Raw genomic sequence first — 25,162 nt, forward strand, 5'->3', positions numbered from 1 at the left:
AAAACTCACTGATTCAGGTGGATTCAGATGACTGACACCAGCTTAAGTCCATGGAGGAGGAAGAGGAAAGCAGCTCAAATAAGGGCATCTTCAGATGCATGGAGATATGAACACAAATTTAGATTTGTTGCACAGGAAAATAATGTGACGGTGAAGTGCAAACACTGCCCGGACCAGAAGAGACTCTGCACTGTTGTGTAGTCTGCATCAAATCTTTCCAAACACCGGCAAAGGCAGCAACACAAAGCTAGTACCTTAAGACCCCCAGAGACTGAGTGAGGCATCTGCAGGAACCAATCAAGCAGACAAAGCTCAGTTTTCAACAACACAGGTAACCACTAATGCTAAAATAGATAGACGTATGGCAGGATGGCGGCTTATATGGTGGAGGAAACGTCACCCACCCAAGGAGTAATGTAAAAGTAATGTAACTAAAAGTGTAACTAGTTACTTTTTGATGTGAGTAGCTAGGTAGTGTAACTCTGTACCTAACCACCCCAACACTTTTTGTGACTTTTTGTAAGCAGCTCTGCAACCAACTTTCAGGTCTCAGCCTACCAGCTAAGAAACATTGCTTTAGACAAAATCAAATCATTACTTTGGTTTGGAAAATCTGTTGGTTGTCCTTGAATTGTACTCTTGTACCAATACAACATTCCTGAGTAGGGTCATCTCTCCCCAATGGGGCCCACCCCTTTGTGAAACGTAAACAAGCAGAGGGAAGCTCTGTTCTGCCAGTGTGAACACAGGGCTCAGAACAATAAACCAAGAGGGGGTTTTACTTCATTACACCAAAAAAACACCCAGTAAAATGTATCATTATTATTATTATTGTTGTTGTTGTTAAAGACTAGCCATGCTAACTTACTCCGACTGCCCTGTAAAATGTTGAGCTTTATTTTGTAAATGAAGATGTAAATCTTGGCAAGGACACCTAAAAATTGAGGTTCTGTTGGTTAATTAAAGGGTGAATTAATAAAATGGAAATAAATGTGGTTTATTATGCTATGCTAAAATGCTGTATAAGCCAAAACAATATTCTAAATACAACCATAAATGACTGTTTAAATGTCCCTGTCTAACAGCTGGAGAGAGGTTAGTGTCATGAAAAAGTATTTTCCCCTTTTCTGATTCCTGATGTTTTTACATATTTATAACACTTAAATATCTTGGGTCATCAAACCAATTTTACATTTCACAAAGATAACCCAAGTAAATCTAAAATGCAGTGTCTGAATGATTATTTAATTTTTTAAGGGGTTAAAAAAATCCAAACCTATCTGGCCCTATGTGAAAAAGTAATTGCCCCTCCTTGTTTAATCATGAGTTAACTGTGATTAACCACAGTTCTTGGAAAGCTGAATTCATTTTCACTGGTCACATCATGGCTTGATTACCACCAGATTTGTTGAATCAAGAAATCATTTAAATAGAAACTGTCAGACAAAGTGAAGTAGGCTACAAGATCTCAGAAAGAAACACACCATGCCACGATCCAAAGAAATTCAAAAACAAATGAGAAACAAAGTGATTGAAATCTATCAGTCTGGAAAAGCTAACAAAGCCACTTCAAAGGCTTTGGGACTCCAGTGAACCATGGTCAGAGCCATTATCCACAAGTGGAGAAAACAAGGAACAGTGGTGAACCTTCCCAAGAGTGGTCGGCCAACCTATACACTCTGAGAGTGCAACCACGACTCATTCAGTAGGTCACAAAAGAACCTAGAACGACATCCGAAGAACTGCAGGCCTAACTGGCCTCAGTTAAGGTCAGAGTTCATGACTCAGCCATAAGAAAGACACTGGGTAAAAATGGCACCCATGGGAGAGTTCCGAGGCCAAAACCACTGCTGACAAAAAAGAACACAAAGGATCGTCTCACATTTGCAATCTGCATCTTGATGATTCCCAAAACTTTTGGAGAATTATTCTGTGGACTGACGAGACAAAAGCTGAACTTTTTGGAAGGTGTGCGGCCCGTTACATCTGGCGTAAAAATAACAGCATTTGATAGAAAGGACATTGAACATCGATGGAAAAATGATTTCTGCTGTCTACCAGAAAATCCTGAAGGCGAACATTCGGCCATCAGTTTGTGCCCTCAAGTTCAAGTGCTCTTGGCTTATGCAGCAGGACAATGACCTGAAATATACCAGCAGGTCCACCTCTGAATGGCTCAAGAAAAACAAAATTAAGGTTTAGGAGTGGCCCAGTCAGGGTCCGGACTTAAATCCAGTTGAGATGCTGTGGTGTGACCTTAAACAGGCAGTTCATGCTGTAAAACCTCCAATATGGCTGACATAAAACAATTCTGCGAACAAGAGTGGGCCAAAATTCCTCCACAGTGGTGAGAAAGACTCATCACCAGTTGTCACAAACGCTTGATTTCAGTTCTTGCTGCCAAGGGTGGCACAACCAGTAATTAGGTTCAGGGGGGTATTTACTTTTTCACATAGGGCCAGATAGGTTTGGAGTTTTTTAACCCCTTAAAAAATTAAATAATTATTCAGACACTGCATTTTGTATTAACTTGGTTTGTCTTTCTGAAATTTAAAAATAGGTTTGATGATCCGAAACATTTAAGTGTGATAAATATGCAGAAACATCAGGAATCAGAAAGGGGGCAAATACTTTTTCACAGCACTGTATGTATATGGTCAGTTCACTGAAGTGTAGACTGTTCTCAAGATGGTTAACTCTAGGGGCTTGTCATGTTATTTCAGCCAGGGTTAAAATGTGTTTCCTGGTATGTGAACTCATGTTCGCCTGTCTGAGCGCTCACAAGCAGCAGAGATGAGAACATCAAGGATTAGACAGGGATGTCACCTGGTACAGCTCAGTAAATGCATCCTAAGTATCTGGCTTGTGTCCTTTTCTTTGGTCTTAGTCAACCGGAGACTCGTGAAGAGACTGAAGGATTCAAAGCGGAGGACCAAGGACTGACAGCTGTCAAGTGGCTTAAACAGCTGATTGTGCCTTTATAAATATGTTCTGTATTTAATCAAATATCCACATTAACAGTGTTTGGTCTCAGTATGTGTGTGATCACAAACACTTGAACATCAAGAGACACCTGCAGACAGTTAAAAACACATACCAACTATTTACTGAAGGAATGCTTTTTTAGGCTATAAAATTAGTTTCTAGCCCGTGTAGGCTACCCCATATTTCATCTGATTGTGATTGCTAATTTTTATTAACTCTGATTCTTTCAGAGTGCCATTTACCATGTAAAAGGAAAAAACATATATCATAAAACAATGATCAAACCACTTATTACTGTTAAACTTCATTGACCCCACGATGGAAATAAAATGAGTTTCTTACTGACAGAATCCCAATGCTTCAGACTATAATTCTCTGCAATCAAATAAACACAGAAAATAACTATTAAAGGGGTTTGTAGGCCTTCATATTGTTTTATATTGATGGTGAATCAGAAAACAAATCAAATAGTATAGTGATATACTCTGTTTGAATAATTTGATTAAAAATATGCACAGTGTTTTACTGTAAATACTCATTTCAAACACTTCACACATCAGCTCTTTTACAGCTGGTGATTATACACCGCTTTCCACATTATTAAGCAAATGACATTTCTCTCATTTTCCAAAATATTTATGCAAATGACAGAGTATTTTTCAAGTCATCAGCCATTAGAGCATAATTCAAATGTTTTGAACAAGCTTCATAATGATAACCGTTTTTTTTTTAATAAAAACCTCAAAATGCACTTTTCCACGTTATTAAGCAGGCCACAGGTTTCAAGCAATATGGGAAAGAAAAAGGATCTCTCTGCTGTGTGTCAACTAGTGTAATGCCTTGACAAGGAATGAAAACATTAGATATTTCACAAAAAATTAATCGTGATCAACGTACTGTGAAGAAATTTGTGGCTGATTCAGAGCACAGACAGGTTCGTGCAGATAAAGACATAATGAGGAAGGTTTCTGTCAGACAAATACATCAGATTAAGAGAGCAGATGCTAAAATGCCATTACAAAGCAGCAAACAGGTGAAGCTGCTGGTGCCTCTGGAGTCCCACCAACCTCAAGGTGTAGGATCCTCCAGAGGCTTGCAGTCATGTATAAACCTACTATTCGGCCGCCTTATCCAATGCTCACAAGCAGAGACGGTTGCAGTGGGCCCAGAAATACATTAAGCCTCATTTTCAAACAGTCCTGTTGGCTGATGAGTGCCGTGCAACCCTGGATGGTCCAGATGGAGGAGTAGCGGATTGTTGGTGGATGGCCGCCATGTCCCAACAAGGCTGTGACGTCAGCAAGGAGGTGGTGAAGTCATGTTCTGGGCCATATTCATGAGGAGAGAGCTGGTAGGCCCTTTAGGGTCCCTGAAGGTGTGAAAATGACCTCTGCAAAGTCTACAGAGTTTCTGACTGACCACTTTCTTCCATGGTAAAAAAGAAGAGCAGTGCCTTCTGTAACAAAATTTTCTTCATGCATGACAATGCACCACCTCATGCTGCAAAGAATACCTCTGTGTCATTGGCTGCTTTTGGCATAAAAGGAGAGAAACTCATGGTGTGGCCCCCATCCTCCCCTGACCTCAACCCTACTGAGAACCTTTGAAGCATCCTCAAGCTAAAGATCTATGAGGGTGGGAGGCAGTTCACATCAAAACAGCAGCTCTGGGAGGATATTCTGACATCCTGCAAAGAAATTCATGCAGAAACTCTCCAAAAACTCACAAGTTCAATGGATGAAGAATAGTGAAGGTGATATCAAAGAAGTGGTCTTTATGTTAACATGTAACTTGGCCTGTTAAGATGTTTTTGATTGAAATAGCTTTTGATTTCAGTAAATTTGACCTCCTAATGCTTGCAAATTCAACGAATGACCATTTACAGTTCTTCACAACCAAAAAAAAAGTTTTAACCCTTAAGGTGCCACAGTTTCTTCAAGAAAATATTCAATATTGATATCAAGATTTCAAAAGGCTGTAGCTTGAAAGTTGTTAGAGATAAAGGCATACTGTAATCAGAAGAATCTTCAGTATGACCCAAAATTTGTGATGGGAGTAAATTCACTCATCTAATTTGTATATTCTGACATCACCAGGTGGCCTCCACCGCTATTGGCTGTGCGTTTTCTCCCACAGCTTCTACCACGTCTGCCCTACCTCCACAGTGTTTTTCATTTCCGCTACCTCTGTCACTTTTCGCGGTGTTCTGACCCCCCTGCTACCCCCACCATGTCCCGTCCTTGGCATTCACCGATTACTCCCACCCCGACCAAGGTGAGGCAAAACATCGGCTTCGGTATGTGCTGCTCGGGGACTGTCATGGCGCACAGACTCCCTGTCGCTGCTGACAGACCCATCGTCAGTCTCACCCATGGTCTCACTGGACAACTGAATGTCATTGTCAAGGGGTGATTATTCCTCTATTTCTCCTGGGATTGTGAGTATTCTCGCTACAATTTGCTCTCTTTCTCTTTTCTCCCTCCGACTACAACCACTACTACCACTTCCTCGCCTCCTCGACCGGGGATGCATCTTTCAAAACTTTCTCTCTCCAAAACTTTGAATAGAAACACACCCATAAATGCTGCTTGGATTGAAGTTACTCATGTACCCCATCTCCTGGTGTAAAGTAGTAACAACATTAGGCACCATATTTGCAGCTAGAGCCTGTTTAATACAGCAATGTTGTTTGTCACAATTTTGCGACTTTGGCGCTTAAAGAGTTAAAAATCTATCGTGCTTAATAATGTGGAAAAGTGCAATTTGGGGTTTTTATTTAAAAATAAAAATAACTATCATTATAAAGTTTGTTCAAAAACATTTGAAATATGCTCTAATGGCAGATGACTTGAAAAATACTCTGACTGTCATTTGCATTTATATTTCGGAAAATAAGAGAAAAATATCATTTGCTTAATAATGTGGAAAGCGGTGTAATCTGTTTAATGTCCGTTGTGTCCATCTGTTTTGAGCTCCATTTGTCTTCCATTATTAATCTCCAGTGACATTATAAGGTTCCTCTGGGGTGTGTGTGTGTTTTTTTTTTAGTATAAAGAGTTACAGGAAGCTCGCTCTTATATGAGTCTTCACTCAACACTCCTCAGATCTCAGTCCTTGGTCCTCAATTTGCCAACCAGTTTAAGATCTATGGAACAGTCCTTAAGATGGCGGGTCAGGACCTACTTCCTGTTCAACCAAAGATGGAGGACTGATGAAATGAGTAACTTTGGATTGACCGGGACTTACGAGTGACAACAGCATAACTACAAAGTGCTGCTTTGTTTAAGTACTGGATTATTCCTGTAAAATGTGTGTTGCAGCACTTGTTAAGCTCAACTAGTAGAGGGGGCACCTCATGAACAGAGGCTAAAGTCCTTGTCTCACTGATCACAAAAATGATTCCCTGATTTTATTTACTGCTCATTCTTTTGCCAACATTTCCTATCTTTTATAGCTATTTGATCTGATAAAGCATAAAGGTCAAAAATAACTGTACAAAAATGCTGCTTTTTAGATGGATTTTGCCTTCGTATCATCCATAAATACTAGGGCTGTCAAACAATTAAATCTTTTAATTGCATTAGATCTCATAATTTCTGTAGATGATTTCAATTTATGTTCCTGTTTGCTGCATTGTGAAGTTCCACAGTTTTGAGTTCAAAGCTGATTTTATTGTATCTGTTTTTTATACTGTCTCAACCTAAGGTTTATTGACAATCAAAGATTATAGTATGAACTTAACCAAGGAAAAAGTAACTTGATAAGGACTGAAAAGGAATGTTAAAGTGAAACTTTTGATAAAACAAGGCGCAGATGACTTTTGACATGTCCATTGAGTTGTGAGACATTAGGAGAACTGGTTAATCAGTATTCCTGGCTACCATTACACCATAAAGACAAAAGAAAACTCCAAGCAACTCAGAGAAAAGGTTATTGAAAAGTATAAATCAGGGTATGGATACAAAAAAAATTCCAAGGCACTAAACATCCTCCAGAGTTTGGTTAAATCCATCATCAGGAAATGGAAGGAACAGGGCACATGTGTAAATTTGCAGAGATAAGGCTGCCCTCACAAACTGAGTGATTGTGCAAAAAGAGTCTAGTGAGAGAGGCCACCAAGCCAACTATACTCTGAAGGAGTTCCAAGCTTTAGCAGCTGAGATGAGAGAGACTGCATAAAGCAACTGTTTCCCAGGTTCTTCAACAAAGTTTTATGGGAGAGTGGCAAAGAGAAAGTGGCTGTTGAAAAAAACTCTAAATCTCGACTAGAGTTCGCCAGAAGGCATGTGGGAGACTCCATGGTCATATGGGAGAAAGCTCTTTGGTCCATAATGGTGCTTTTTGGCCATCAGACAAGACACTACATTTGGTGGACACCAAACACTGCACATCACCACAAACACACCATGCTCACAGTGGTGACAAAATCATGCTGTGGGGATGCTTCTTGGCAGTCTGCCCTGGCTGGCTTGTAAAGGTAGAGGTAAAATGAATACAGCAAAATATAGGAAACTTAAGGACATTCTTATTCAGTCTGCAAGATAACTACAGCTTGAGAGATTTATTTTCCAACAAGACAACAACACAGAAGTCAGTGACACAGAAATGGTTTAAAGACAACAAGGTGAATGTCCTGGAGTGACCGAGTTAAAGCCCAGATCTTAAATACAACAGAGAATCTGTGGCTGTACTTGAAAAGGGTTGTTCACTCCCAATCCCCATGAAACCTGTCAGAGCTTGTGCAATTTTGTAAAGAGGAATGGAGTAAAATTACAGTGTCCTGATATGTAAGCCTGATTGAGGCCTATCAATACAGACTCAATGCTGTGATTGCAGCCAAATGTTCATGTCTTTTCTTCAACTAAAGAATCAAACTTTCACCATTTCCTTCTGCTGGAAAAAAAGGAACTGTTATGAACATTTCTGTTCACAAAAGTTATTGAGTATAACCTCAAACATTCATTTTTTGAAACTGACAGTTCTGTAATTTTTGCATTTGGTTAAATTCTTGATTTGTGCCTTCCTAATAGTTGTAAACGGCCATCTGCACTTTCTAAAACTTTTCTGGTTTATATCTTAACAAGAAAGAGATGTTTTGGCACGGAAAGGCGACAGAAGCCAGACCAAACACGACATCATGTAAGTTGGAATTTCAATTACCTCAGCATGAAAAATTGAGCCATTGAAATAGCAGGATTACGGACCAAAGGACGGCTAAAAAGCATGAGTACATAATCAAAGATGGTGATGATGAGCGCTATTTAACTATCAGAGTGTGTCGAGGAGAAAAGCACAGCAGGAAATAGAGATTACAGACTAGTGGCTTCAGCTTTGGAAGATGTTATAATGGTCTCAGAAGTACAGATAGCATACAATTAGATTTTGTTTTGAAATTCAACACGCAGATGTTTAATAATTTATAGTCTTGTTTCCGTCTTATTGATGTGTATTTGCACTGGTCATTTACTTTGGTAATTGTGGCCGTCTCTGTTGAATATTTTGTCAGAATTTCTGAACAGCTTCCATATTTTTGACCTTATTTAGCTCTTCATTGATGTCTTGTTTTTACAATTACATATTTTCTACATTCAAACCAAAAGCATTCATTCATCTGAAAGGACTGGTTCCAGGATACCTGTTGAGCAAATATTCCATATGTGTCATTTTGTGTTTGGAAGTTTTCCATCACCTCCATTGATTGCTCACCGTGTGTGTGTTTTTGTGGATGCGGTGCTTTGGTTTAGATCTTTTCTATCACTAGAGAGGGGGGAAAAAATCATTTCCTGCTGCAACTAATACATTCCTGTCACCGTAAACTGCCAAGTCAAGTCATTATTTAAGCCGACTGCCACCTGAGCAAGCTCAGTCATCTTTAAACATGATACTATCTGTGTTGCTTCAGGGGATTCGATGCTTCAAGGCCCGACAAGGCTCATCGAATAACGTTAGTGAACCTCGGTCACCTGGTTTGCCTAGCGTTGGGAGACAAGATTCAGAAAGGTATGTTGTGAGCTGTGATAGGCAAGAACACATGCAGGGGAAGCGCCAGACTTAAGGGCCAGGGTGACCCAACTGGGGGACTGACTCATGCAGGGGTGGCATAAAGTCTGTAGGCATAAAAATGAATAGCATATTATTAAGACGTGTGAGAAACCTTCGGTTTTTGTTGATTTTTACATTGCCCATGAACAAACAAAATACATTATCTCTTACTTGTCCTGTGGTGTTTTACATTAAAGTAACTCATCTGTTTTTACCTTCAATGTCCAATCTGCTACTAAAATTGAATCTTTGGTGTAGGAACTGTTTTCAAAGGCTTTCTTGTCTTATAGCAGTACTTTCAGTCATTAATAATGACAACACAGACATAAACAGTCTTATTGCTGATGATCTTGACAGCTTTTTAGGGCATCCATAAATATAAATATTACAAAAAACCCAAATCCAAAAAAGTTGGGGCGCTGTGCAAGATGTAAACAAAAACAAGGCAATGATTCTTAAATCTCATTAACCTATATTTGATTCACAATAGAGCATAAACAAGGGGCAGCAACACTTCTCTAAAAAGTAGGGACAGGGCCTTGTTTACCTTTGTGTAGCAGCCCCTTGTCTTTTAACAATTAACAGCCTGCAAATATCTGGAAAGTGAGAAGACCAGTTGATTGAATTTTGGGAGAGGAATGTTGTCCCATTCTTGTCTGATGTAGGATTCTAGCCCCTTAGCAGTCTTAGGTCTTTGCACTGACTTCAGTTGGTGAGGACCCTACTGAGAATAAAGGAATCATCATTATCATTATTATTCTAGCAAATAAATCGCTCATTTTTGGGCCTTGACATAACCCAGAACTCACCAAAACCTTCCAGAAAACTGTGCCCCAGTGGATATTTAGTGGTTTTGTGCAAGTCCATTGCACAAACGGGAAATAGGGGACTTGGTAAGTGCTACATGCATGAAAATCTGTTTATATGACTATGCAAAAATAAAAGTCTCTTAGGACCTAAAATGTAAAGGGAACACACTAAAAACAATTTTTTGGTCAAATTAATGCATTTTTCACCCTTTCACAAGTTTCACATTTTATTGTACTCCTCCTGGATTAACTACAGTTGGGTTTTTTGCTCCTTCTAGACAAGTTGGGAATCAAAAGTTAGCAAAAGCTTGAGTTTTGCCATAGGGTGGGGCCATATCCAGGGGCCAAAGTAGAATAATCATTTTTCTGCTTTTTTTTGCTGTGTTCCAGGTCAAATGATTATACATAACTCTGCAGTGCTGACATTCATCACCAAACTTCAAAGAGATACTGAATACATTCATTCATCATTATCATTACTTTTTCACAGTGCTTCCATCTGACAATTAAAAATGTCCTCCTCTGAATTTTGATTTTTTACCCCAAAACCAACTTTAATCATTCAGCCCTCCCTAACACTCTAACCCAGGCCTATGATTTCTGGTCTTCATATGGACCATAATCAGTACGACAAAAAAAAATTAAAAAATAAGGCATTTTTGATAGTGCCAAATGACTTTAATCTGTTGTAACTCTTGAGTACATTATCTTGTGGTCTTCAAAATTCTCTGGCAACACAACAAAATGACACTAAACACACCTACATGTAAAGATCTCAACATAGCACCGCCTACTGGCAACAGGAAGTGGCATGAATGGGTCATATCTTCATTCCTCTTACTGTGACCTATTAAATTTGAAAGAAAGGCCTAAATAATTGCCCACAACAGAGCCATGTTTCATTAAGGGATGCCACACTGGCAATGGTGAGCATTTTGATATCTCACCAATTTGACAGGAAGTTAGTGTAACTCTCATACCAAACACCTGATTGGCTGTTTGCAGCCCTGGTTCATTTTGTGATGCTCCAAATGTTTACTGTTGGTGGAAAATTTGGACAGCATGCGAGACAGTTCAGCACCAGGACACTTCTACTATGAAGCCATGCTGTTGGGACGAATGCATTATGTGGTTTAGCACTGTCTTGCTGAAATACAAAAGGTCTTCTGTGGAAGAGACTGTCTGGATGGGAGCATGTTGCTCTCAAACATATACTGTATACAGTACACTAGTTCCTTTCTAGATGTGTAAGCTGCCCATGCTGTAGGCACTCATGCAACTCCATACATCACAGATGCAGGCTTTTGAACTTTGCGCTGACAACAAGCTGGATGGTCCTTGTCCTCTTTGGGTCGTAGGACACAGCATCCGTGGTTTCCAAAAGAATTTCCAGTTTTCTGACCCCAGAACACTTGTCCATTTTTTCCTCAGTCCATTTTGAATAAGCTTTGGCCCAGAGAAGACATCAGTGTTTCTGGATCATGTTTACATATGGCTACTTTGCATGATACAGCTTTTACTTGCATTTGTGGATGGCAAGATGAACTGTTCAGACAGTGATTTCTGGAAGTGTTCCCACCTGTCTTTAATGTAGTGCTCCCTTCGACCCTGAAGATGATGAGCATCCAACATTTACCTTGGCCTTGTTTCTTGTGAACAGAGATTTCTCCAGATGCTCTGAATCTTTTGACAATATTATGTTCTATAGCTGGTGGGATATTCAAAGTCACCACATTTTTCTGAAATCGTTCCACAATTATTAGATGCAGTTTTTCTGCTGAATGATAAACCTCTGCCCATCTTTCCTGCTGAGAGACTCTGTCTCTCTAAAATTCTCATGTAAGAGACCAGTCATGTAAGAGACCAGTTACCAATAAACCTTATTGGTTGCTAAATGTTTCTGTTTTTAATTAGGACTATGTACTTTTCCAGCCTTATGTTGTCCAGTCCCTACTTTCTTTTAGATGTGTAGCCATCAAATTCAACATGAGCAAAGATTTATTATGAAATGGCAAAATGTCTCAGTTTCAACAGCTGATGAATTGTTTATGTTCTATTGTGAATACAATATTGGTTTGCAAATCATTGCATTCTGTTTTTATCTACATTTTACACAGCACCCAACATTTTTGGTGATCGTTTGATTGTCCTCAAATCTTTCTATCTTCCACTGTATCATATCTTTATTCACTGCTAACATATTGTTATATTTTTTCAATGGGGTTAAACATTACCTGACTTGATAATATTTCCTTTTTCATGAAGGATATTACATTTTACTGATATTTAAGGTCTTGCACCATCTAAGATATTTTCAACATAGACTTAAGTTATTATAAGTCATACCTGCCTCTTAGTAGATGTAAAGTCCTGTTTAAATATAGCTTTCATGGAGTATCAGGATTAAAGCAGCTGCTTGGTGTCAGGAGTGTATTCCCCAAGACAGGTTGCATACTTTAGAAATGTCAGATGATATTCTTAGGACTCACACTTTCGTTTTCCAGTTGAAATATTTTCTGCTGTCAAACAAATTACCTCAAGTTATATGCCATTTACTGCTGTTATATTCCACTGGCTGTAGGTTTTAGTTGCATGGGTTAATTATCAGTTATTTTCAGCCATTTATCTGCTCAGAAACAATCAAGCACGACAGACAAGAGAGTAACAAACACTGCATGAAAAAAAAATGTTTTTCACTGATTTGTCAAATGCAGTAAAAACATCACAAATCTGACAGTATTTGTGTTTAGATTCAATCTTAGTCTTTCTGCTCTTTTGACAGTATTCATTAACAGTATGTTGTATTAAGATTGCTTAAACAACATTACTCGCCTTTTAAAATGATTCACTTATTATTCCATCATCATAGCAGGTGAGCTGTATGTGTGGAGGCTTAATGTTGATGAGGTAGCATATCACAACCATCATCCTAGAGTGCAGGAATCAAGAGTAATATTGGCAGCAGAGAGCCGCAGGAAAAGCTCGAGACAATGGCATATGTTTTGCACATTACAACTCAATTGGTCAAGTGAGTGCAGGGATCTACAAGTGTCTACAAGCCACTCTCATGCACAAAGATGGTAATTTAATACAAATAAAAACAAGAACAAGAAAGAAAAGAAAAAATGGTTTGCAAATATACTTGAGTGGCTGTAGATATACTTGGGTGGCCAACCAATCTACAGTCTATTTGTGGGGGATCACTGAAGTCATTTTAAAAAGTAACGTAACAGGGTGGCAACATCATAAATCTTAACTTATTTTTTAAGGACCTAAAAAAGGAGTGTGCACTACATTTTAGAGTATTTACAAAATGAAGAGTGTCACATTCAAAGGTCACATATTTTACCCTTTTAAGACAGGTTTATATTGGTCTCAGAGGTTGCCAAAACATGCCTGTGAAGTTTGTGGCCAAAAAATCACTCCAGTATTGGATTTTGCATGTCCAAATAAACCCTCTGTTAAAACCCTGCTCAGAACGAGCTGTTTCTGTGTCTGTGCCTTTAATTGTTACTGTGCTGTCTGACTCCACCCCTGACCACACCCCTCCCAGCAGATGTAGCTGCTGCTGGCCATGCTGGGAATAAAGCAAAGGAGAAAGTCTTGGACTTGAATTTTTTTTTTTTTAAGTATGGGACTATGAAGACAAAAGAAAAAAACATAATAAACATAAAAACTCAAAGATGTTTCTGTGTGCCACACAGTAAACAACAGTCACTTAGGCTTTTTTTTTTTTTTGCAGAAACTTGTTCTGCCATCGCTTGGGGACCAAAAAGGGAAAAAAATAATCATTCTGTGACAAAAAATCTTCAGAATATTCACAAATTTACAAACAAAAGTTCTTGTACTTTTTTGTATTGACTGTTTTAAGTCATTATTCAAAGCAGTTCCTATCTGCAGTGACACAAAAAGCCATACTACAGGCTATCTTCCTCTCCATTATGAGCTATTCAGGCCATCTAGTACATTAGTTGCCCACTTAGACGTGCACAGTTTAACAAATTATCACATGATGACAGAACAGCTTGCCATTGATTTTCACAGCCAACACAAAGCATTGTGAGTTAGCATGCTAGGCTAGCATCAGAAACAAATAAAATGTATACCAAGACATTCAATATCAGAGTTACTGGTTTGGAATTAATCTTAAAATGCCCTGGAGATTCACCCACGTTTCAGGTTCCCTAGAAAAGCTTCTATAAGGGCATGGAGAGCGTCATTAGAATGGCACTATGACTAGCTTCAATAGGAAAAAAAGTAAGTGGTTACGATTTATGACTCAAAAGTTATCTAAATTTTAATAACCTGTGTATTTTCTTGTCATATACAAATATATCTGTCTCAGAGGGTTAATGCACTATCAATACTTTATTTCAAATAAACTGATGAATATACTGGCATACCTTGATAGGAGGGCTCTTGTGTGTAGTGTAGAACTTTCAAATTATCATTCATTTCTTTTGATATCGATCTAACTTTTTTCCTGTAGTTACATTTGAACACATCATCATGACCTTTAATTTACCTTCCCCAAATAGTAATTTTACTGAGCTGATCTTAAACACATCATTATATAACATGCTGTCTCTTTTAAAAGGCTAGTCATGCTTTATCCTGCTGATTTCAACACTACAGTCATATTTTTAGCATTTCAGACTTTAAAAATGAGCAAATAGAGCGATTTGCATTATTGCAGAGTTTCTGCTTTGCTTTTTGAGGTTGTAAAAATGCATCGTATTAATTTCAGTCTGTTTCATAAACAGCTAAAAACTCACTCATAGGAGCTTTAAGCATACTAGGCTCACTACTGGGGTAGGCATGGGAATTACAATGAAACTCCATAAGTTTATAGAACAGCATAAGAACTAAAAAAACTGGAAAAATTCAGACTTATTCAAGGTGAATCTGGTGGGATAAGACTATAAATATTCAGCAGTGTGCAATCATCACAGTAGTGAGTCAACAGAAAAGATGAAACTATAATCATTTGTGACCTTTAAGCTAAAAAAAAAAGACTTCTCCAATAAAGTGCCACAGTTAGTGTTGGCTCTGTCTCCCTGATGATTAATAAAGAAGTCGTCTCTCATTTTAATTTTATGATTTTACCAATCAGAAAATGCATAAATTTGTTTTCATAACTCCATCACAGCTATAGTATGCGTCTGCCTCAGTGTGACACTTATTAAACTAATTAATCACATGCAAACCTGTCAAACATGATTGTGTGCCCATTTTTTTTACCCTTTGATTAAAATTGAAATTTAAGAACAGGTTGTGTTAAACAGAAAGAGAGTGATGGAAAGCAGACAAGAATCAAGCGGCAACTTTGAGCAAATAACTCATGGCAGGCTCGTATTAGCTGCACTTTGGGAGACTAAACTACGAGGTACAGCTGAGGGAGTGCTGAGAGTAGATGTTGATGCGATGCATTATGGTCCCCAAGCACAAATGATTCATGAAAGAAAGGGCACACATGCATGTCTTCTAAGGAGTAAAAAGTGGGATTTCACTGAATTATTGCTACAGTGTGGGTGAAACGTGTATCCTGCGTGCAACAAAATGAAAGCCAAAAGCAAAAGGAAATGCTGCCTTTTCTCAGCAGATGTTTCAAATTAGCTCATCTGAGCTCCATTGTTAAAGTAAGCAGGAGTCATACAAAGCACAGAGGTGCTATCAGCGTCTAAAAATCACATCAGTGGACACAGTGGCCCTTAAGGGTTTAGACGTGCGGGATTAATGAACAGATTTATGGTGCTGACACCCCAAGGGACAAGCAGGTAAAGGACAAAAAAAGCCTTGAGGAAAAGATTTATCTTGATATATATTTTATTTTATGCCTTTAAAGTTTTAATTAGAGTGAATCAGGTGTTTTCATAATAATATACCTGTATAAAGTCTGACATATTATTAAAACCAAGAGCTGAAAAATATCCAAATGAAATAGTCTTAGAGTGTTTCATTCGTGACTTCAAACATGCACTTCTTTTGTTTTCCATCAAACATAGATCAAAATCCCCTTAGATGTCAACCAGGGGTCTGGATGACGATGAAAAGTGCATGAATAAAAGGTTTCACAAGGTCACACATCAGCCCCTCTTTGACTGACTTGTGACTAATAAAAAGGAGATTTGAGCTCATATTATAACAGAGCAAAAACTGGCGAAATGCAGCCGCTGTGAGTGTGTGTGCAGAATCTGAAAGAGAAATGTGGGAAATTATCAGAAAAACAAAACCGCACTGAAACTTTCCCCCTTTGTTGCATGTGAAGAACTCAGCCCCGGCTCCCTCTCTTTTAATGCACTTTTCATCATCTTGTAACACCCACAAACTCTGGTCAAACACCTCTGTGGATTGGGAACCCATTCCATTTGATTTTATGGATCAAGGAGCTTCTTTGCAACCGGCTCTGGCATGTTAAATGGAATGGCTGTCTATCTAATGAACCGGTTTGAAACTCAAACGTCCCCCAGGGCAGTGCCATTTCCTCCTTTTTTTATTGTCTGTTTATACCGATGAGATTATGTGCAACAATAACTGCCTCGTTCTGATTAAGCATGCGGACAACGCCACCCGGGAGGCCTGTCTGGTTCGCGGTGGAAAAAGACGATGTCACAGAGCTGACAGGTTTAAATCCCGACAAAATGTAACAGAGAAACCTCAGTTAGATTTACAGCGTACGCCAAGAAGAACAGCTGGCCTCATCAGTGTCTAATAGCAGGCTAGTAAAGGCCACCAGACCCTTATTCTCCTGAACTGTACTTACACCATATCTTTTCAGCACAAGGGACGTCAATAAAGCTCCTCATTAACTGTCCTCACTGTCCTACTTTGGTTAGCTTGTATAAAAAATGGTCAATCAGGAGCCCAAAATCATTTGGCTGCCAATACCTCCCTGATCACCAGCTGGCTTGCACACTAAGACTTCTGCCTTCAGGGGGATGTGAGCGAGGGGTTTGGTATCCCCCGGGTGTAGGATGTGCTGCAATGGCTGTTAAAAAAGATTACCAACATAGTCATAGCACTGCAGGGAAAACCCAGGAGAGGCAAAGGACTGAAGCATTGATTCGCCACGCAGGACATCCCCAGCCAAGTGTGTTTATGAGTAGTATTTTTAATGAGTTTAACATCATTATTTGCTCATTTTAATGGCACAGGTTACTTTAAATCATAGAGCTCCTGCTTCCCTGATTCAACATCAGTCAATCAATACTGCATGCACTCAGGAGGCATGGCTTTGAAAGGGGAATGTGTGCACTATATGTTTTATCCTCATGGTCGAGTCCAATCAATGTTATCTTTCTTAAAGTCAGGGTCCAGGGAGCTATGACTCCAGGCTTTGATGTCTCAGACAATCACAGAAATCAAATAATAGTTTGGGGTCTGATTCGTGGACAGATTTGAGGTTTTATACGATGGAGTTATTTTATCACATGTGAACTCTGAGGATCCCCTGCTGGCGATTTCACCATCACCTTCTACATCTTTCTCATTTTTCTCCCCCCATGGGATTGTACTTCCCGGCTAGATCACAGGCAAAGTCTGTGAGAGAATTTTTTGATGGAACTATCCTACACCACAGGAATGAAGTAATTTTCCTTCAAATGTCCCTTTTAGATTGGATTTATTATCAGTCATTTACATCTAATATAGCCGCAGCTCTAACATCCAGTCATAAAATGCCATCAATTTAAAACTCTGCAGTTCTGAGTCGGACTTTTTTGGGGGGGAGGAAGACGGACGGGGGGTTCAGACTGTATAAATCTCAAATGTTGACTGGCTGCAGTGACAAGCCCATCAGTGATGATCCAGTGAACAGTTTCCTGCAGGACAAAAGGCCATTGCTGCTGAAGACATCTCAAAGCAACAACATATTTCATGGTCGCAACATCCCACAAATCACATTTTATTAGCTGCATTTTTGCTTTATTTCTGTCCACAGAAACATGAAAAAAGTCTATGATGCTTCTGACATTATGACAAACCAGATAAGGGACACACGTTTGAATAATATAATCCATCCAAGGAGGAATATGTGTATTATTTTTAAGATTATGTTTGAATATTCAGTGTTTAGGGGCACAAAACCTCCTGATGTGCTCCCAGATTAAAGCCGCTTCCTCATCACCTGAAGTAAAAAGTCACACTATTTTTTTTTTTTTAACAAGGCTGTTTGTAGTTTTAAGATCTTAGTGCATGATAAATCCTGCAGCTTGCAAACACTTTGGATGCTGAACATGTAAAGTGAGCGATAACATCTCTCTCTTTGTCTTTATGAGGGTAAAATTATGTGTGCAGCTGTGGTGTGTGTGTCTGTGTGTGGGGGTGGGTGGTGCTCTGGGTGGTTGCTGCAGTGTGTTGTCATCCATTGAAGTTGTTCACTCTCACATCAACCTGTTTTGAAGTGCAAACCTTGGCAACATTTCAAAAAAAATAAAAAATAAAAACAACTATTGCACTGCCCAGGTAATTAGACAACAACCAACAAAGTGGGAGTCAAATGTCAACGACACAGGCTGGGTTCATTTGCCAAAAAGGTCAGACTGAGTCTCATCAGCGTCACATAAAGGGTCAGCTTGGACACACAATCCCTTTAATTGTACCTGCTGCTCCTTCCTGGGAGACATTACTTGATTGTTTCATAAATAATTAATGTGTTTTGATTGCTGCCAAAATGCGTGCCAACCTCCCATAGCTCAGTGTCACCTAATTTTACCTGCGGGGTTAACTGTTAATTTAAAGTTCAGGTGACAAACACTCAGTTGAAATAAATGATTCCACTCTAGTTTGGAAAGGAAAGAGAGAGAGGATCCTGCGTGTGCGCATTCACATCCACAGAAACATCCGCGTAATCCGCATACAAACACAACCTTTATGTGGCAAATACAAACTATGTATAATTTGAATGTTGGAGGCGAAGATGCAGAGTTGAAGTCAAACAATGTTGGACCAAAATAGTATTCTTTTGGGTATGAATTCCCCTTTTGCGCGCTGAAACAGCTGTGCGTAAAGCTGTGACAAATTCATGGAAATATATTTAAAAATGTTTCAGATTTGAATTTCACACATAAAAAAAATGCACTGTAAGCTGTGCTGTGGGGGGTTGCATGATCTCTGATGAAGTGATTTTTGTAAAACAGAAACTCACACTGCTGTTGTGCCCGGACCAGTGCACCATCGCCTGGTTGTGCGCGGAGTCTCCCGACAGCGCAAAAGTAGAAGTGTCCAGGTGCGGCTCACTCTGCCTCGGGTTAGAGCCTCTGGCTTCCTCCCCTGCGCGCCGGTACTCGACTCTCGGACTGGAGACACCCTGGACACTCTCCACGAACCTCTCTCTTGACTGCGCCTCTTCTCTTATCCTCCTATCCACGTTATCGCTCGTACCCACGCTCCTTTTTGCCCTCTTTTTCGCGTCAGGAAATTTGTTCTCTGGCATTACTTTCGCAGAAGGTTGCCTTTCGTTTTTCTCTGAGATGCTGCTATACTTTTTACCATGTATTTTAAGACGCTTACGATAGTTGGGCTCCGCTTTGACACCGACCAGTGCCTCCTTTCCAAGTCCACTCTCATGCTCCACTCGCTTGCCATTGTTCAGTTTCAAAGCACCCGCTCCTCCCGTCTCTAAAGCTCCGAAAACTTTTGTTTCATTGTAGACTTTGTGTAAGACCTGAGATTTCCGGGTTATACGCGCCTCCTGTGCCATTACCTCCATGCGATGAAATCTGTCGTTAGTTCTGGGAGAACTTATTTCCGCTTGAACCACAAACTTGGGGTAAAAGATGTGCAGCAACGCCAAAAGAGACAAACTCCAAACTGACCAGAGTCCCATTGTGTCCTTCCAAGCTGAGAGTCTATCAATGTAAGGGGAAAAAAAAAATCTGACAGGACAATTCCTACAAGTTCTGAAATGCTCAAATGTTCATCTTTAAGAACAAGAAGCCATCCAGCGGACCCGCTCACATCCAGGAATTTGTCAAAGTGAGGGAGCAGTTGGGGGGGCGCTGCGCATCAGCCAAACGCGCCGACGGAGAGTGACTGCAGGAAGAGCTTCAGCTCATTGTTTATCATCATAATAAGGAAAAAATGTCTTTAGATGCTGAAATTATTATCACACACTTCATTTCTTGCCTCCAGCGCCTGATTTTGTAGTTTTGCAACTGAATATGATGATATGCAACAGTCAAAGTTATCCAAAACAGAGGGTTTTTTTGACTTGGCATGAATGACTCAAAAACTAATTTGCGCTTTAGAGAACAGTGCTGTGCTCTCGCTGTCGCAAAATTTTACACCTGGAAGGAGAGGGAAAGCAATTTTCTTGCATCAATCAACACTGAATCCGCCTGTCTGTTGCGTGCGCGCGCACGTGCGTGTCTGAAAGCACATTTTGGGTAAACTCAGTTGGACTTTCTCACATATATTTTCAGACTTCTACGTGGTTTTGATGTGGGATTTTCTGCTGCATTTCGAGGGAATTTGTTGTTCTTTTTAATTAGCCCTCTAATGAAATGTGCCCCAGGCCTTCTTCTGCACAACAGCCCGGAAACAAGAGCAGCATTGAACTCTAACCATGATGCCTTCTCTGTCATCCTGACGACTTCTGGTGCCACAAAAGCAACAAGCCTCCAACCATTGCTTTTTAATCTTTGCCCCCCTCATTAGTTTTACAGTGCACCTTTGAAAAATGTGACTTTCTCCAAATCAATATGCTATTTTCAAGGTATTAGTTTCAATTAGTGAAGCCAAATGAATCCTAAAAGGCAATTCTTACATCCTGCTGACAGAGCTCTCTTGTCAGCTTCTGCAGAAACTGTAAGTCATTCTTGCAATAAAAGCAAACTATTTTTTCACTGGGATGTGATGTTATGATGCCTGGTGATATGGAGCTACAACACACATTAGAGGCTTTGAATCAGCTGCCAGACAGCTGCCCAAGGGAGAACCATAAAGAGAAGGATTTCCATCTAACTCAAGGACAACATGCACGTCTTTGGATCACAGGAACAAGGCGAGGAGCGTCATTGGATACGTCCTTGTAGTGTGAGGGCAGATGTTACATATATTTGGAGATAAAATTACTACTTTCTGTCAAGGTTAAAACAATCTAGGACTCAGAGTTACTCAGTGAAAACTTCTACATTTGCTATAAACATGTCAGCTAGACCAGATGGTATTTATGAGCCACAGTGTAGAAGTTAAAAGGAAGCTATTACCGTGCTACCAAATGTTCTGTCTTACTTTAAATATGACAGTATAAGAAAACAGGTAAGAAAAAAAACATATCACATACATTTTCAGGACTCAGCAGCTTGTTACTGTACTGTGGATGAACTCTGAGCGGGGGAATCATGCATCTACTGAGCTGTGAAAAAGACAGCAGTAAGGGGATAAGAAAATTCACTGTCCTTGAAAGCAGCATAGAGAGAACAGAGCACAAAACAGCCAAGTGGAAGGCCTGACATTGACATGAGTTCAATGCTGAGAACAGCACCTTCTGATCTCGCACACGTTTTCCTACAGGGGGAAGCCAAGACAGCAGTGAAGAGGCTAGCTGCTGTAGTGCCATTCTCCACACAGTGATCACTCAATTTTTTTGTGCAATGGCTGTACAAACAAATTGAGATTCATAGAAGTGAAGGCTCCGGGCAGCAGGTGCAACAGTTGCAACTCCAAATCTCAGACAGCTCACTCCCTCTCTCTCTCAACAGGCCATTCCCGCCAGAACGCCTCTGCAATGAGGGGGTAATTGGACTGATCACACTCTGTTTACCCATTATGCTGCGAAAATGAAGTGGGTTGTTCCCAAACCCACTGTGACAGACCCAGAGAGGGAGGCGGAGCCTCTTCCATCAATGACACATCTTTTAATCTGTGCTAACCTTGGGCCAGGGGGAGCGGATTTAGGAGATGCGCCTTGATGCGTGTATATGAGAAGAAAAAGGGAAAAAAATGTGTGGAAGATATATCTAAGAGGGGAGTTTTAATGTGCCTGTGCCCTACATCCTACACCCAACTATGACAAGGAATATTGCATATCTTCCTGGTAGGAGAACATCTACAATTCTGCATAAATCTGTGCCCAACTGAAAGGGAATAAAAGAAAAAAGAAAGATGAGAGAAAGAGAGTGAAAACTGTGTACATCACTGTAGCTCATTCAATTTTATGTGCTCTCCTCCCCAGTGTAGATCATTAGCAAGATTATCAGATGTAATCATCTCATTCTGGTGGTGCATAACTCAGACAGCCCCTGCCAACCGCACCATCCTTCCTCCTGCTTCCACTGAAGACAGGGAGCAAACGCTAAAGCTTTCAGGGACAAAATCCCATTTGTGCATCCGCTGTCTGCATCCCAAGCTTGTTAGTTCCAACACTTCAGTGATCCCGGCGGAGCGGACGCACAGGCAGTAGCAGGAACCATAATGGCCATCACCCAGACAGCTCACACTCGCATGCAGGAGATGAACAGCAAGGTGCACTCCCCGCTCGCCTATACCCATGCCATTAAAAAGAGAAACTTTCTTTTATTGCAGATAGCAAAACACTTATTTTGTACCTTCCTTTATCGTGCAGATGAAATAAAGGCTTTTTAAAATCGCAGAGGGAGGAGCAGTGTAGGGATGCTTTGCCACTGTAATAAACTGGCCCTGTCACTGGAAACACGACTGTCCTCATTGGTGAATCTCTGTCTGACTTTTTTTCCTCTTTGATGTCTTTGTTCTTGAGCTTTTTTCCTTTACATGATGAACACAGGGATGAAACTGTCAAGACATCTTATACAATTCACTTGATCTCCTCCAGCTGCAGCTCATCTTTCACACACAGCTGTAACACTACAGGCTGCAGGATTTCTCACATGTACTCGGTCAATTATACTTTTTCTCCCTTCATCCGGATCCTTTAACATGATTTATACCATCTACAGAAAATCTCCATTCCATTACAACTTGGAGTGGCATATTTAGGCAATTATGTCCATCTTTTTATACAATAATCCCTAAAGCAACTGCTGTGATCTTGGGTAGAGAGTAAGAGAGGAAAAACAAACACAAGCTGCCAGATGATGAGACGAGCTGCAAGCCAAAAGTTGGAGTAAAAAATCAGAAACGACTATTGAAGGGAAAATTAAAGCATGTACATCCAGAATATCCCTGTGATTTGAGTCTTGTATCATGAAATTTACATCATTATAAACTAATGAGACAACAGCGAAAGGCTTTTAAAGGAGTGTTATAGCAACAGAACTGAACAGATTTTACTGTTGATAGCAGAAAACTGTGCTCTGACATAGTTTTATGTTGATTCCCCTTCAGTGTAAAGCTGCTTTCATAGATGCTGTTGTGAAAATTTCCTGAAAATTTCAGGCAGACTGCCACTGAAATCTTTCTGAACTGGTTGTTCACATGCATCTTGGAGATACTCTGTTTTGGATGGGTGCAGACGGATTGGCCAGACGCCATGTCTGTCGTCAGGCAAATCCATCTTGAAAAGCTGCAATCTACATTGTTTGTGCCGAACCGAAAGTGGTTCAGTGGTTCTGACCAATCAGCATAATTTGAGGAGAATGAGGCGGTAATAACAGATGGGGTTTTGTGAGCCCAGAGTAGTGGCTGCCAACGGGGAAGCGGTTAGCTCGAACGTAGCTTTAGTATAGTGACAGTGTCATCAGAAGTGGGCCACATTTCTTTACTGAAATAAGAGCAAAGAGCCACACAGAAAACTTTCATAACAGAGAAGATGTTTCCGCTCATAGAGCTCATGCAGCAGCTACGTGAGCTATGCATCTACATAGCTAAGTTAGCTTCAGTTAGCTTTGCTAAAGCCCACATTGCTAAAGTTAACTTAGCCATAAACAATGAAGCTAGGTAGCTTACATAGCTGCATAGCTATCATAGCTAAGGCTAAGCTCACAAAGCAGCTATATGAGCTACATGTAAAGCTAACAGCTTTAGCTATATTGGCTAAAGCTCACCTTCCTTAAACTAACTTAACTATAGATAATATTGCTATGTAGCTCATGGAGCTGCATAGCTAACATATCTAAAGCTAAGCTTACAAAGCAACCAAGTCAGTGACGTATCAACATAGCTAAGTCAGCTTTAGTTACATTTTCTAAAGCTCAAGTTGCTTAAGCTAACTGAGCAATAAATAATGTAGTTATGTAGCTAATGTAGGTAATGAAGCTTAAAATAAGCTAACAAAGCAGCTATGCAAGCGATATATCTATTAGCTAATTTTGCTTTAACTACATTTGCTGAAATTCACCTTCCTAAAGCTAACTTAGTTATAAATACTGTAGCTATGTAGCTTACATAGCTAATGTGGCTAAATCTCAGCTAACAAAGCAGCTATGTAAGCTATATAGATATGTTATCTATGTAGCAATGTTAGCTTAAGCTACATTTGAAAAAGTTCATGTTGCTAAAGTGTGAGGCTTCCTTAGCTACATTGGCTTATGTAGTAATGTTAATTACATAGCTAGTGTAGCAATGTTATCTTTAGCTATTGCTAACTAAGCAAAAGTGAGCCACCGTTCATGTAAATACTCCTAAAACAAGTCTGTAAATAATTATACTCTGATTTTTAGCTCTGATTTTTCTCTCTATTATATTAATGAAATACTTCTTTGTTGTTTGTAATGTTTTAAACAGGGTTATTTCACAAATGTAACTGCCAGATTTTGTTCATAAATAAACTTGAATTTAAAGAACAAATAAAACTGGAAACTTGTTGTACCAGCAGATTACAGTATTTCCTTTCTGAGATATACGCTGTCTCAGGTAACAATCTGTGAGCATGGCTGTCAGAGATGTACAGTCTACAACCAGATCCCTTTCCATTTTTTTGGACAAAACATCAGAAATTGACAGAACACCAGTGGCCATTAGCTTTGATGTGGCTGTAGAAAAGCAGCAGTTTATTCAGACCTCCACCACATTTCTTTAAAAACATGAACAAAGAGCCACAAGCACTACTGGAGCTGTACATGCCTACTGACTCATTTTGCCTTGTGGCTCTGATTGGCCTGTCAGGAAAATGACACAGAACGTTCGTCCAATCCCCTTCTGAGAATTTTTTGAAAAGTCCTGCCCTTCCCAAAACACTTTAATGCATGTGAAATATATCTATGCATGGAAACATGACACAGTCTATCTCTGGTCATGATAGGGGATAAGACCATTAAAAGAGCAATGCAGAAGAGCTCTAATTCTAGCAGCTATCTTACATGTTGTCATTATTTTTTAGATTGTAATGGCTTTTTGTCTCAGCCACATTGTAGCTATTTTTAATCTTTATAGTTATTGTCTGGTTTTGGTCATTAAATAAGTCCTTA

At 39.7% G+C, this 25,162-nt stretch overlaps 1 protein-coding gene across 1 annotated transcript in view; it reads right to left on the reverse strand.

Annotated features, from left to right (window-relative positions):
- sorcs3b (sortilin related VPS10 domain containing receptor 3b) overlaps nt 1-19,662 on the reverse strand; it is a 79,593-nt gene extending 59,931 nt beyond the window's left edge. The window contains exon 1 of the mRNA XM_041789604.1: nt 18,982-19,662. Within this exon, the coding sequence (XP_041645538.1) occupies nt 18,982-19,662 (681 nt within the window). The remainder of the gene's footprint in view (nt 1-18,981) is intronic.
- Between the last annotated feature and the right edge of the window lie 5,500 nt (nt 19,663-25,162).

Source organism: Cheilinus undulatus, linkage group 6, assembly GCF_018320785.1.
Source record: "Cheilinus undulatus linkage group 6, ASM1832078v1, whole genome shotgun sequence".
Classification (NCBI taxonomy): Eukaryota; Metazoa; Chordata; class Actinopteri; order Labriformes; family Labridae; genus Cheilinus; species Cheilinus undulatus.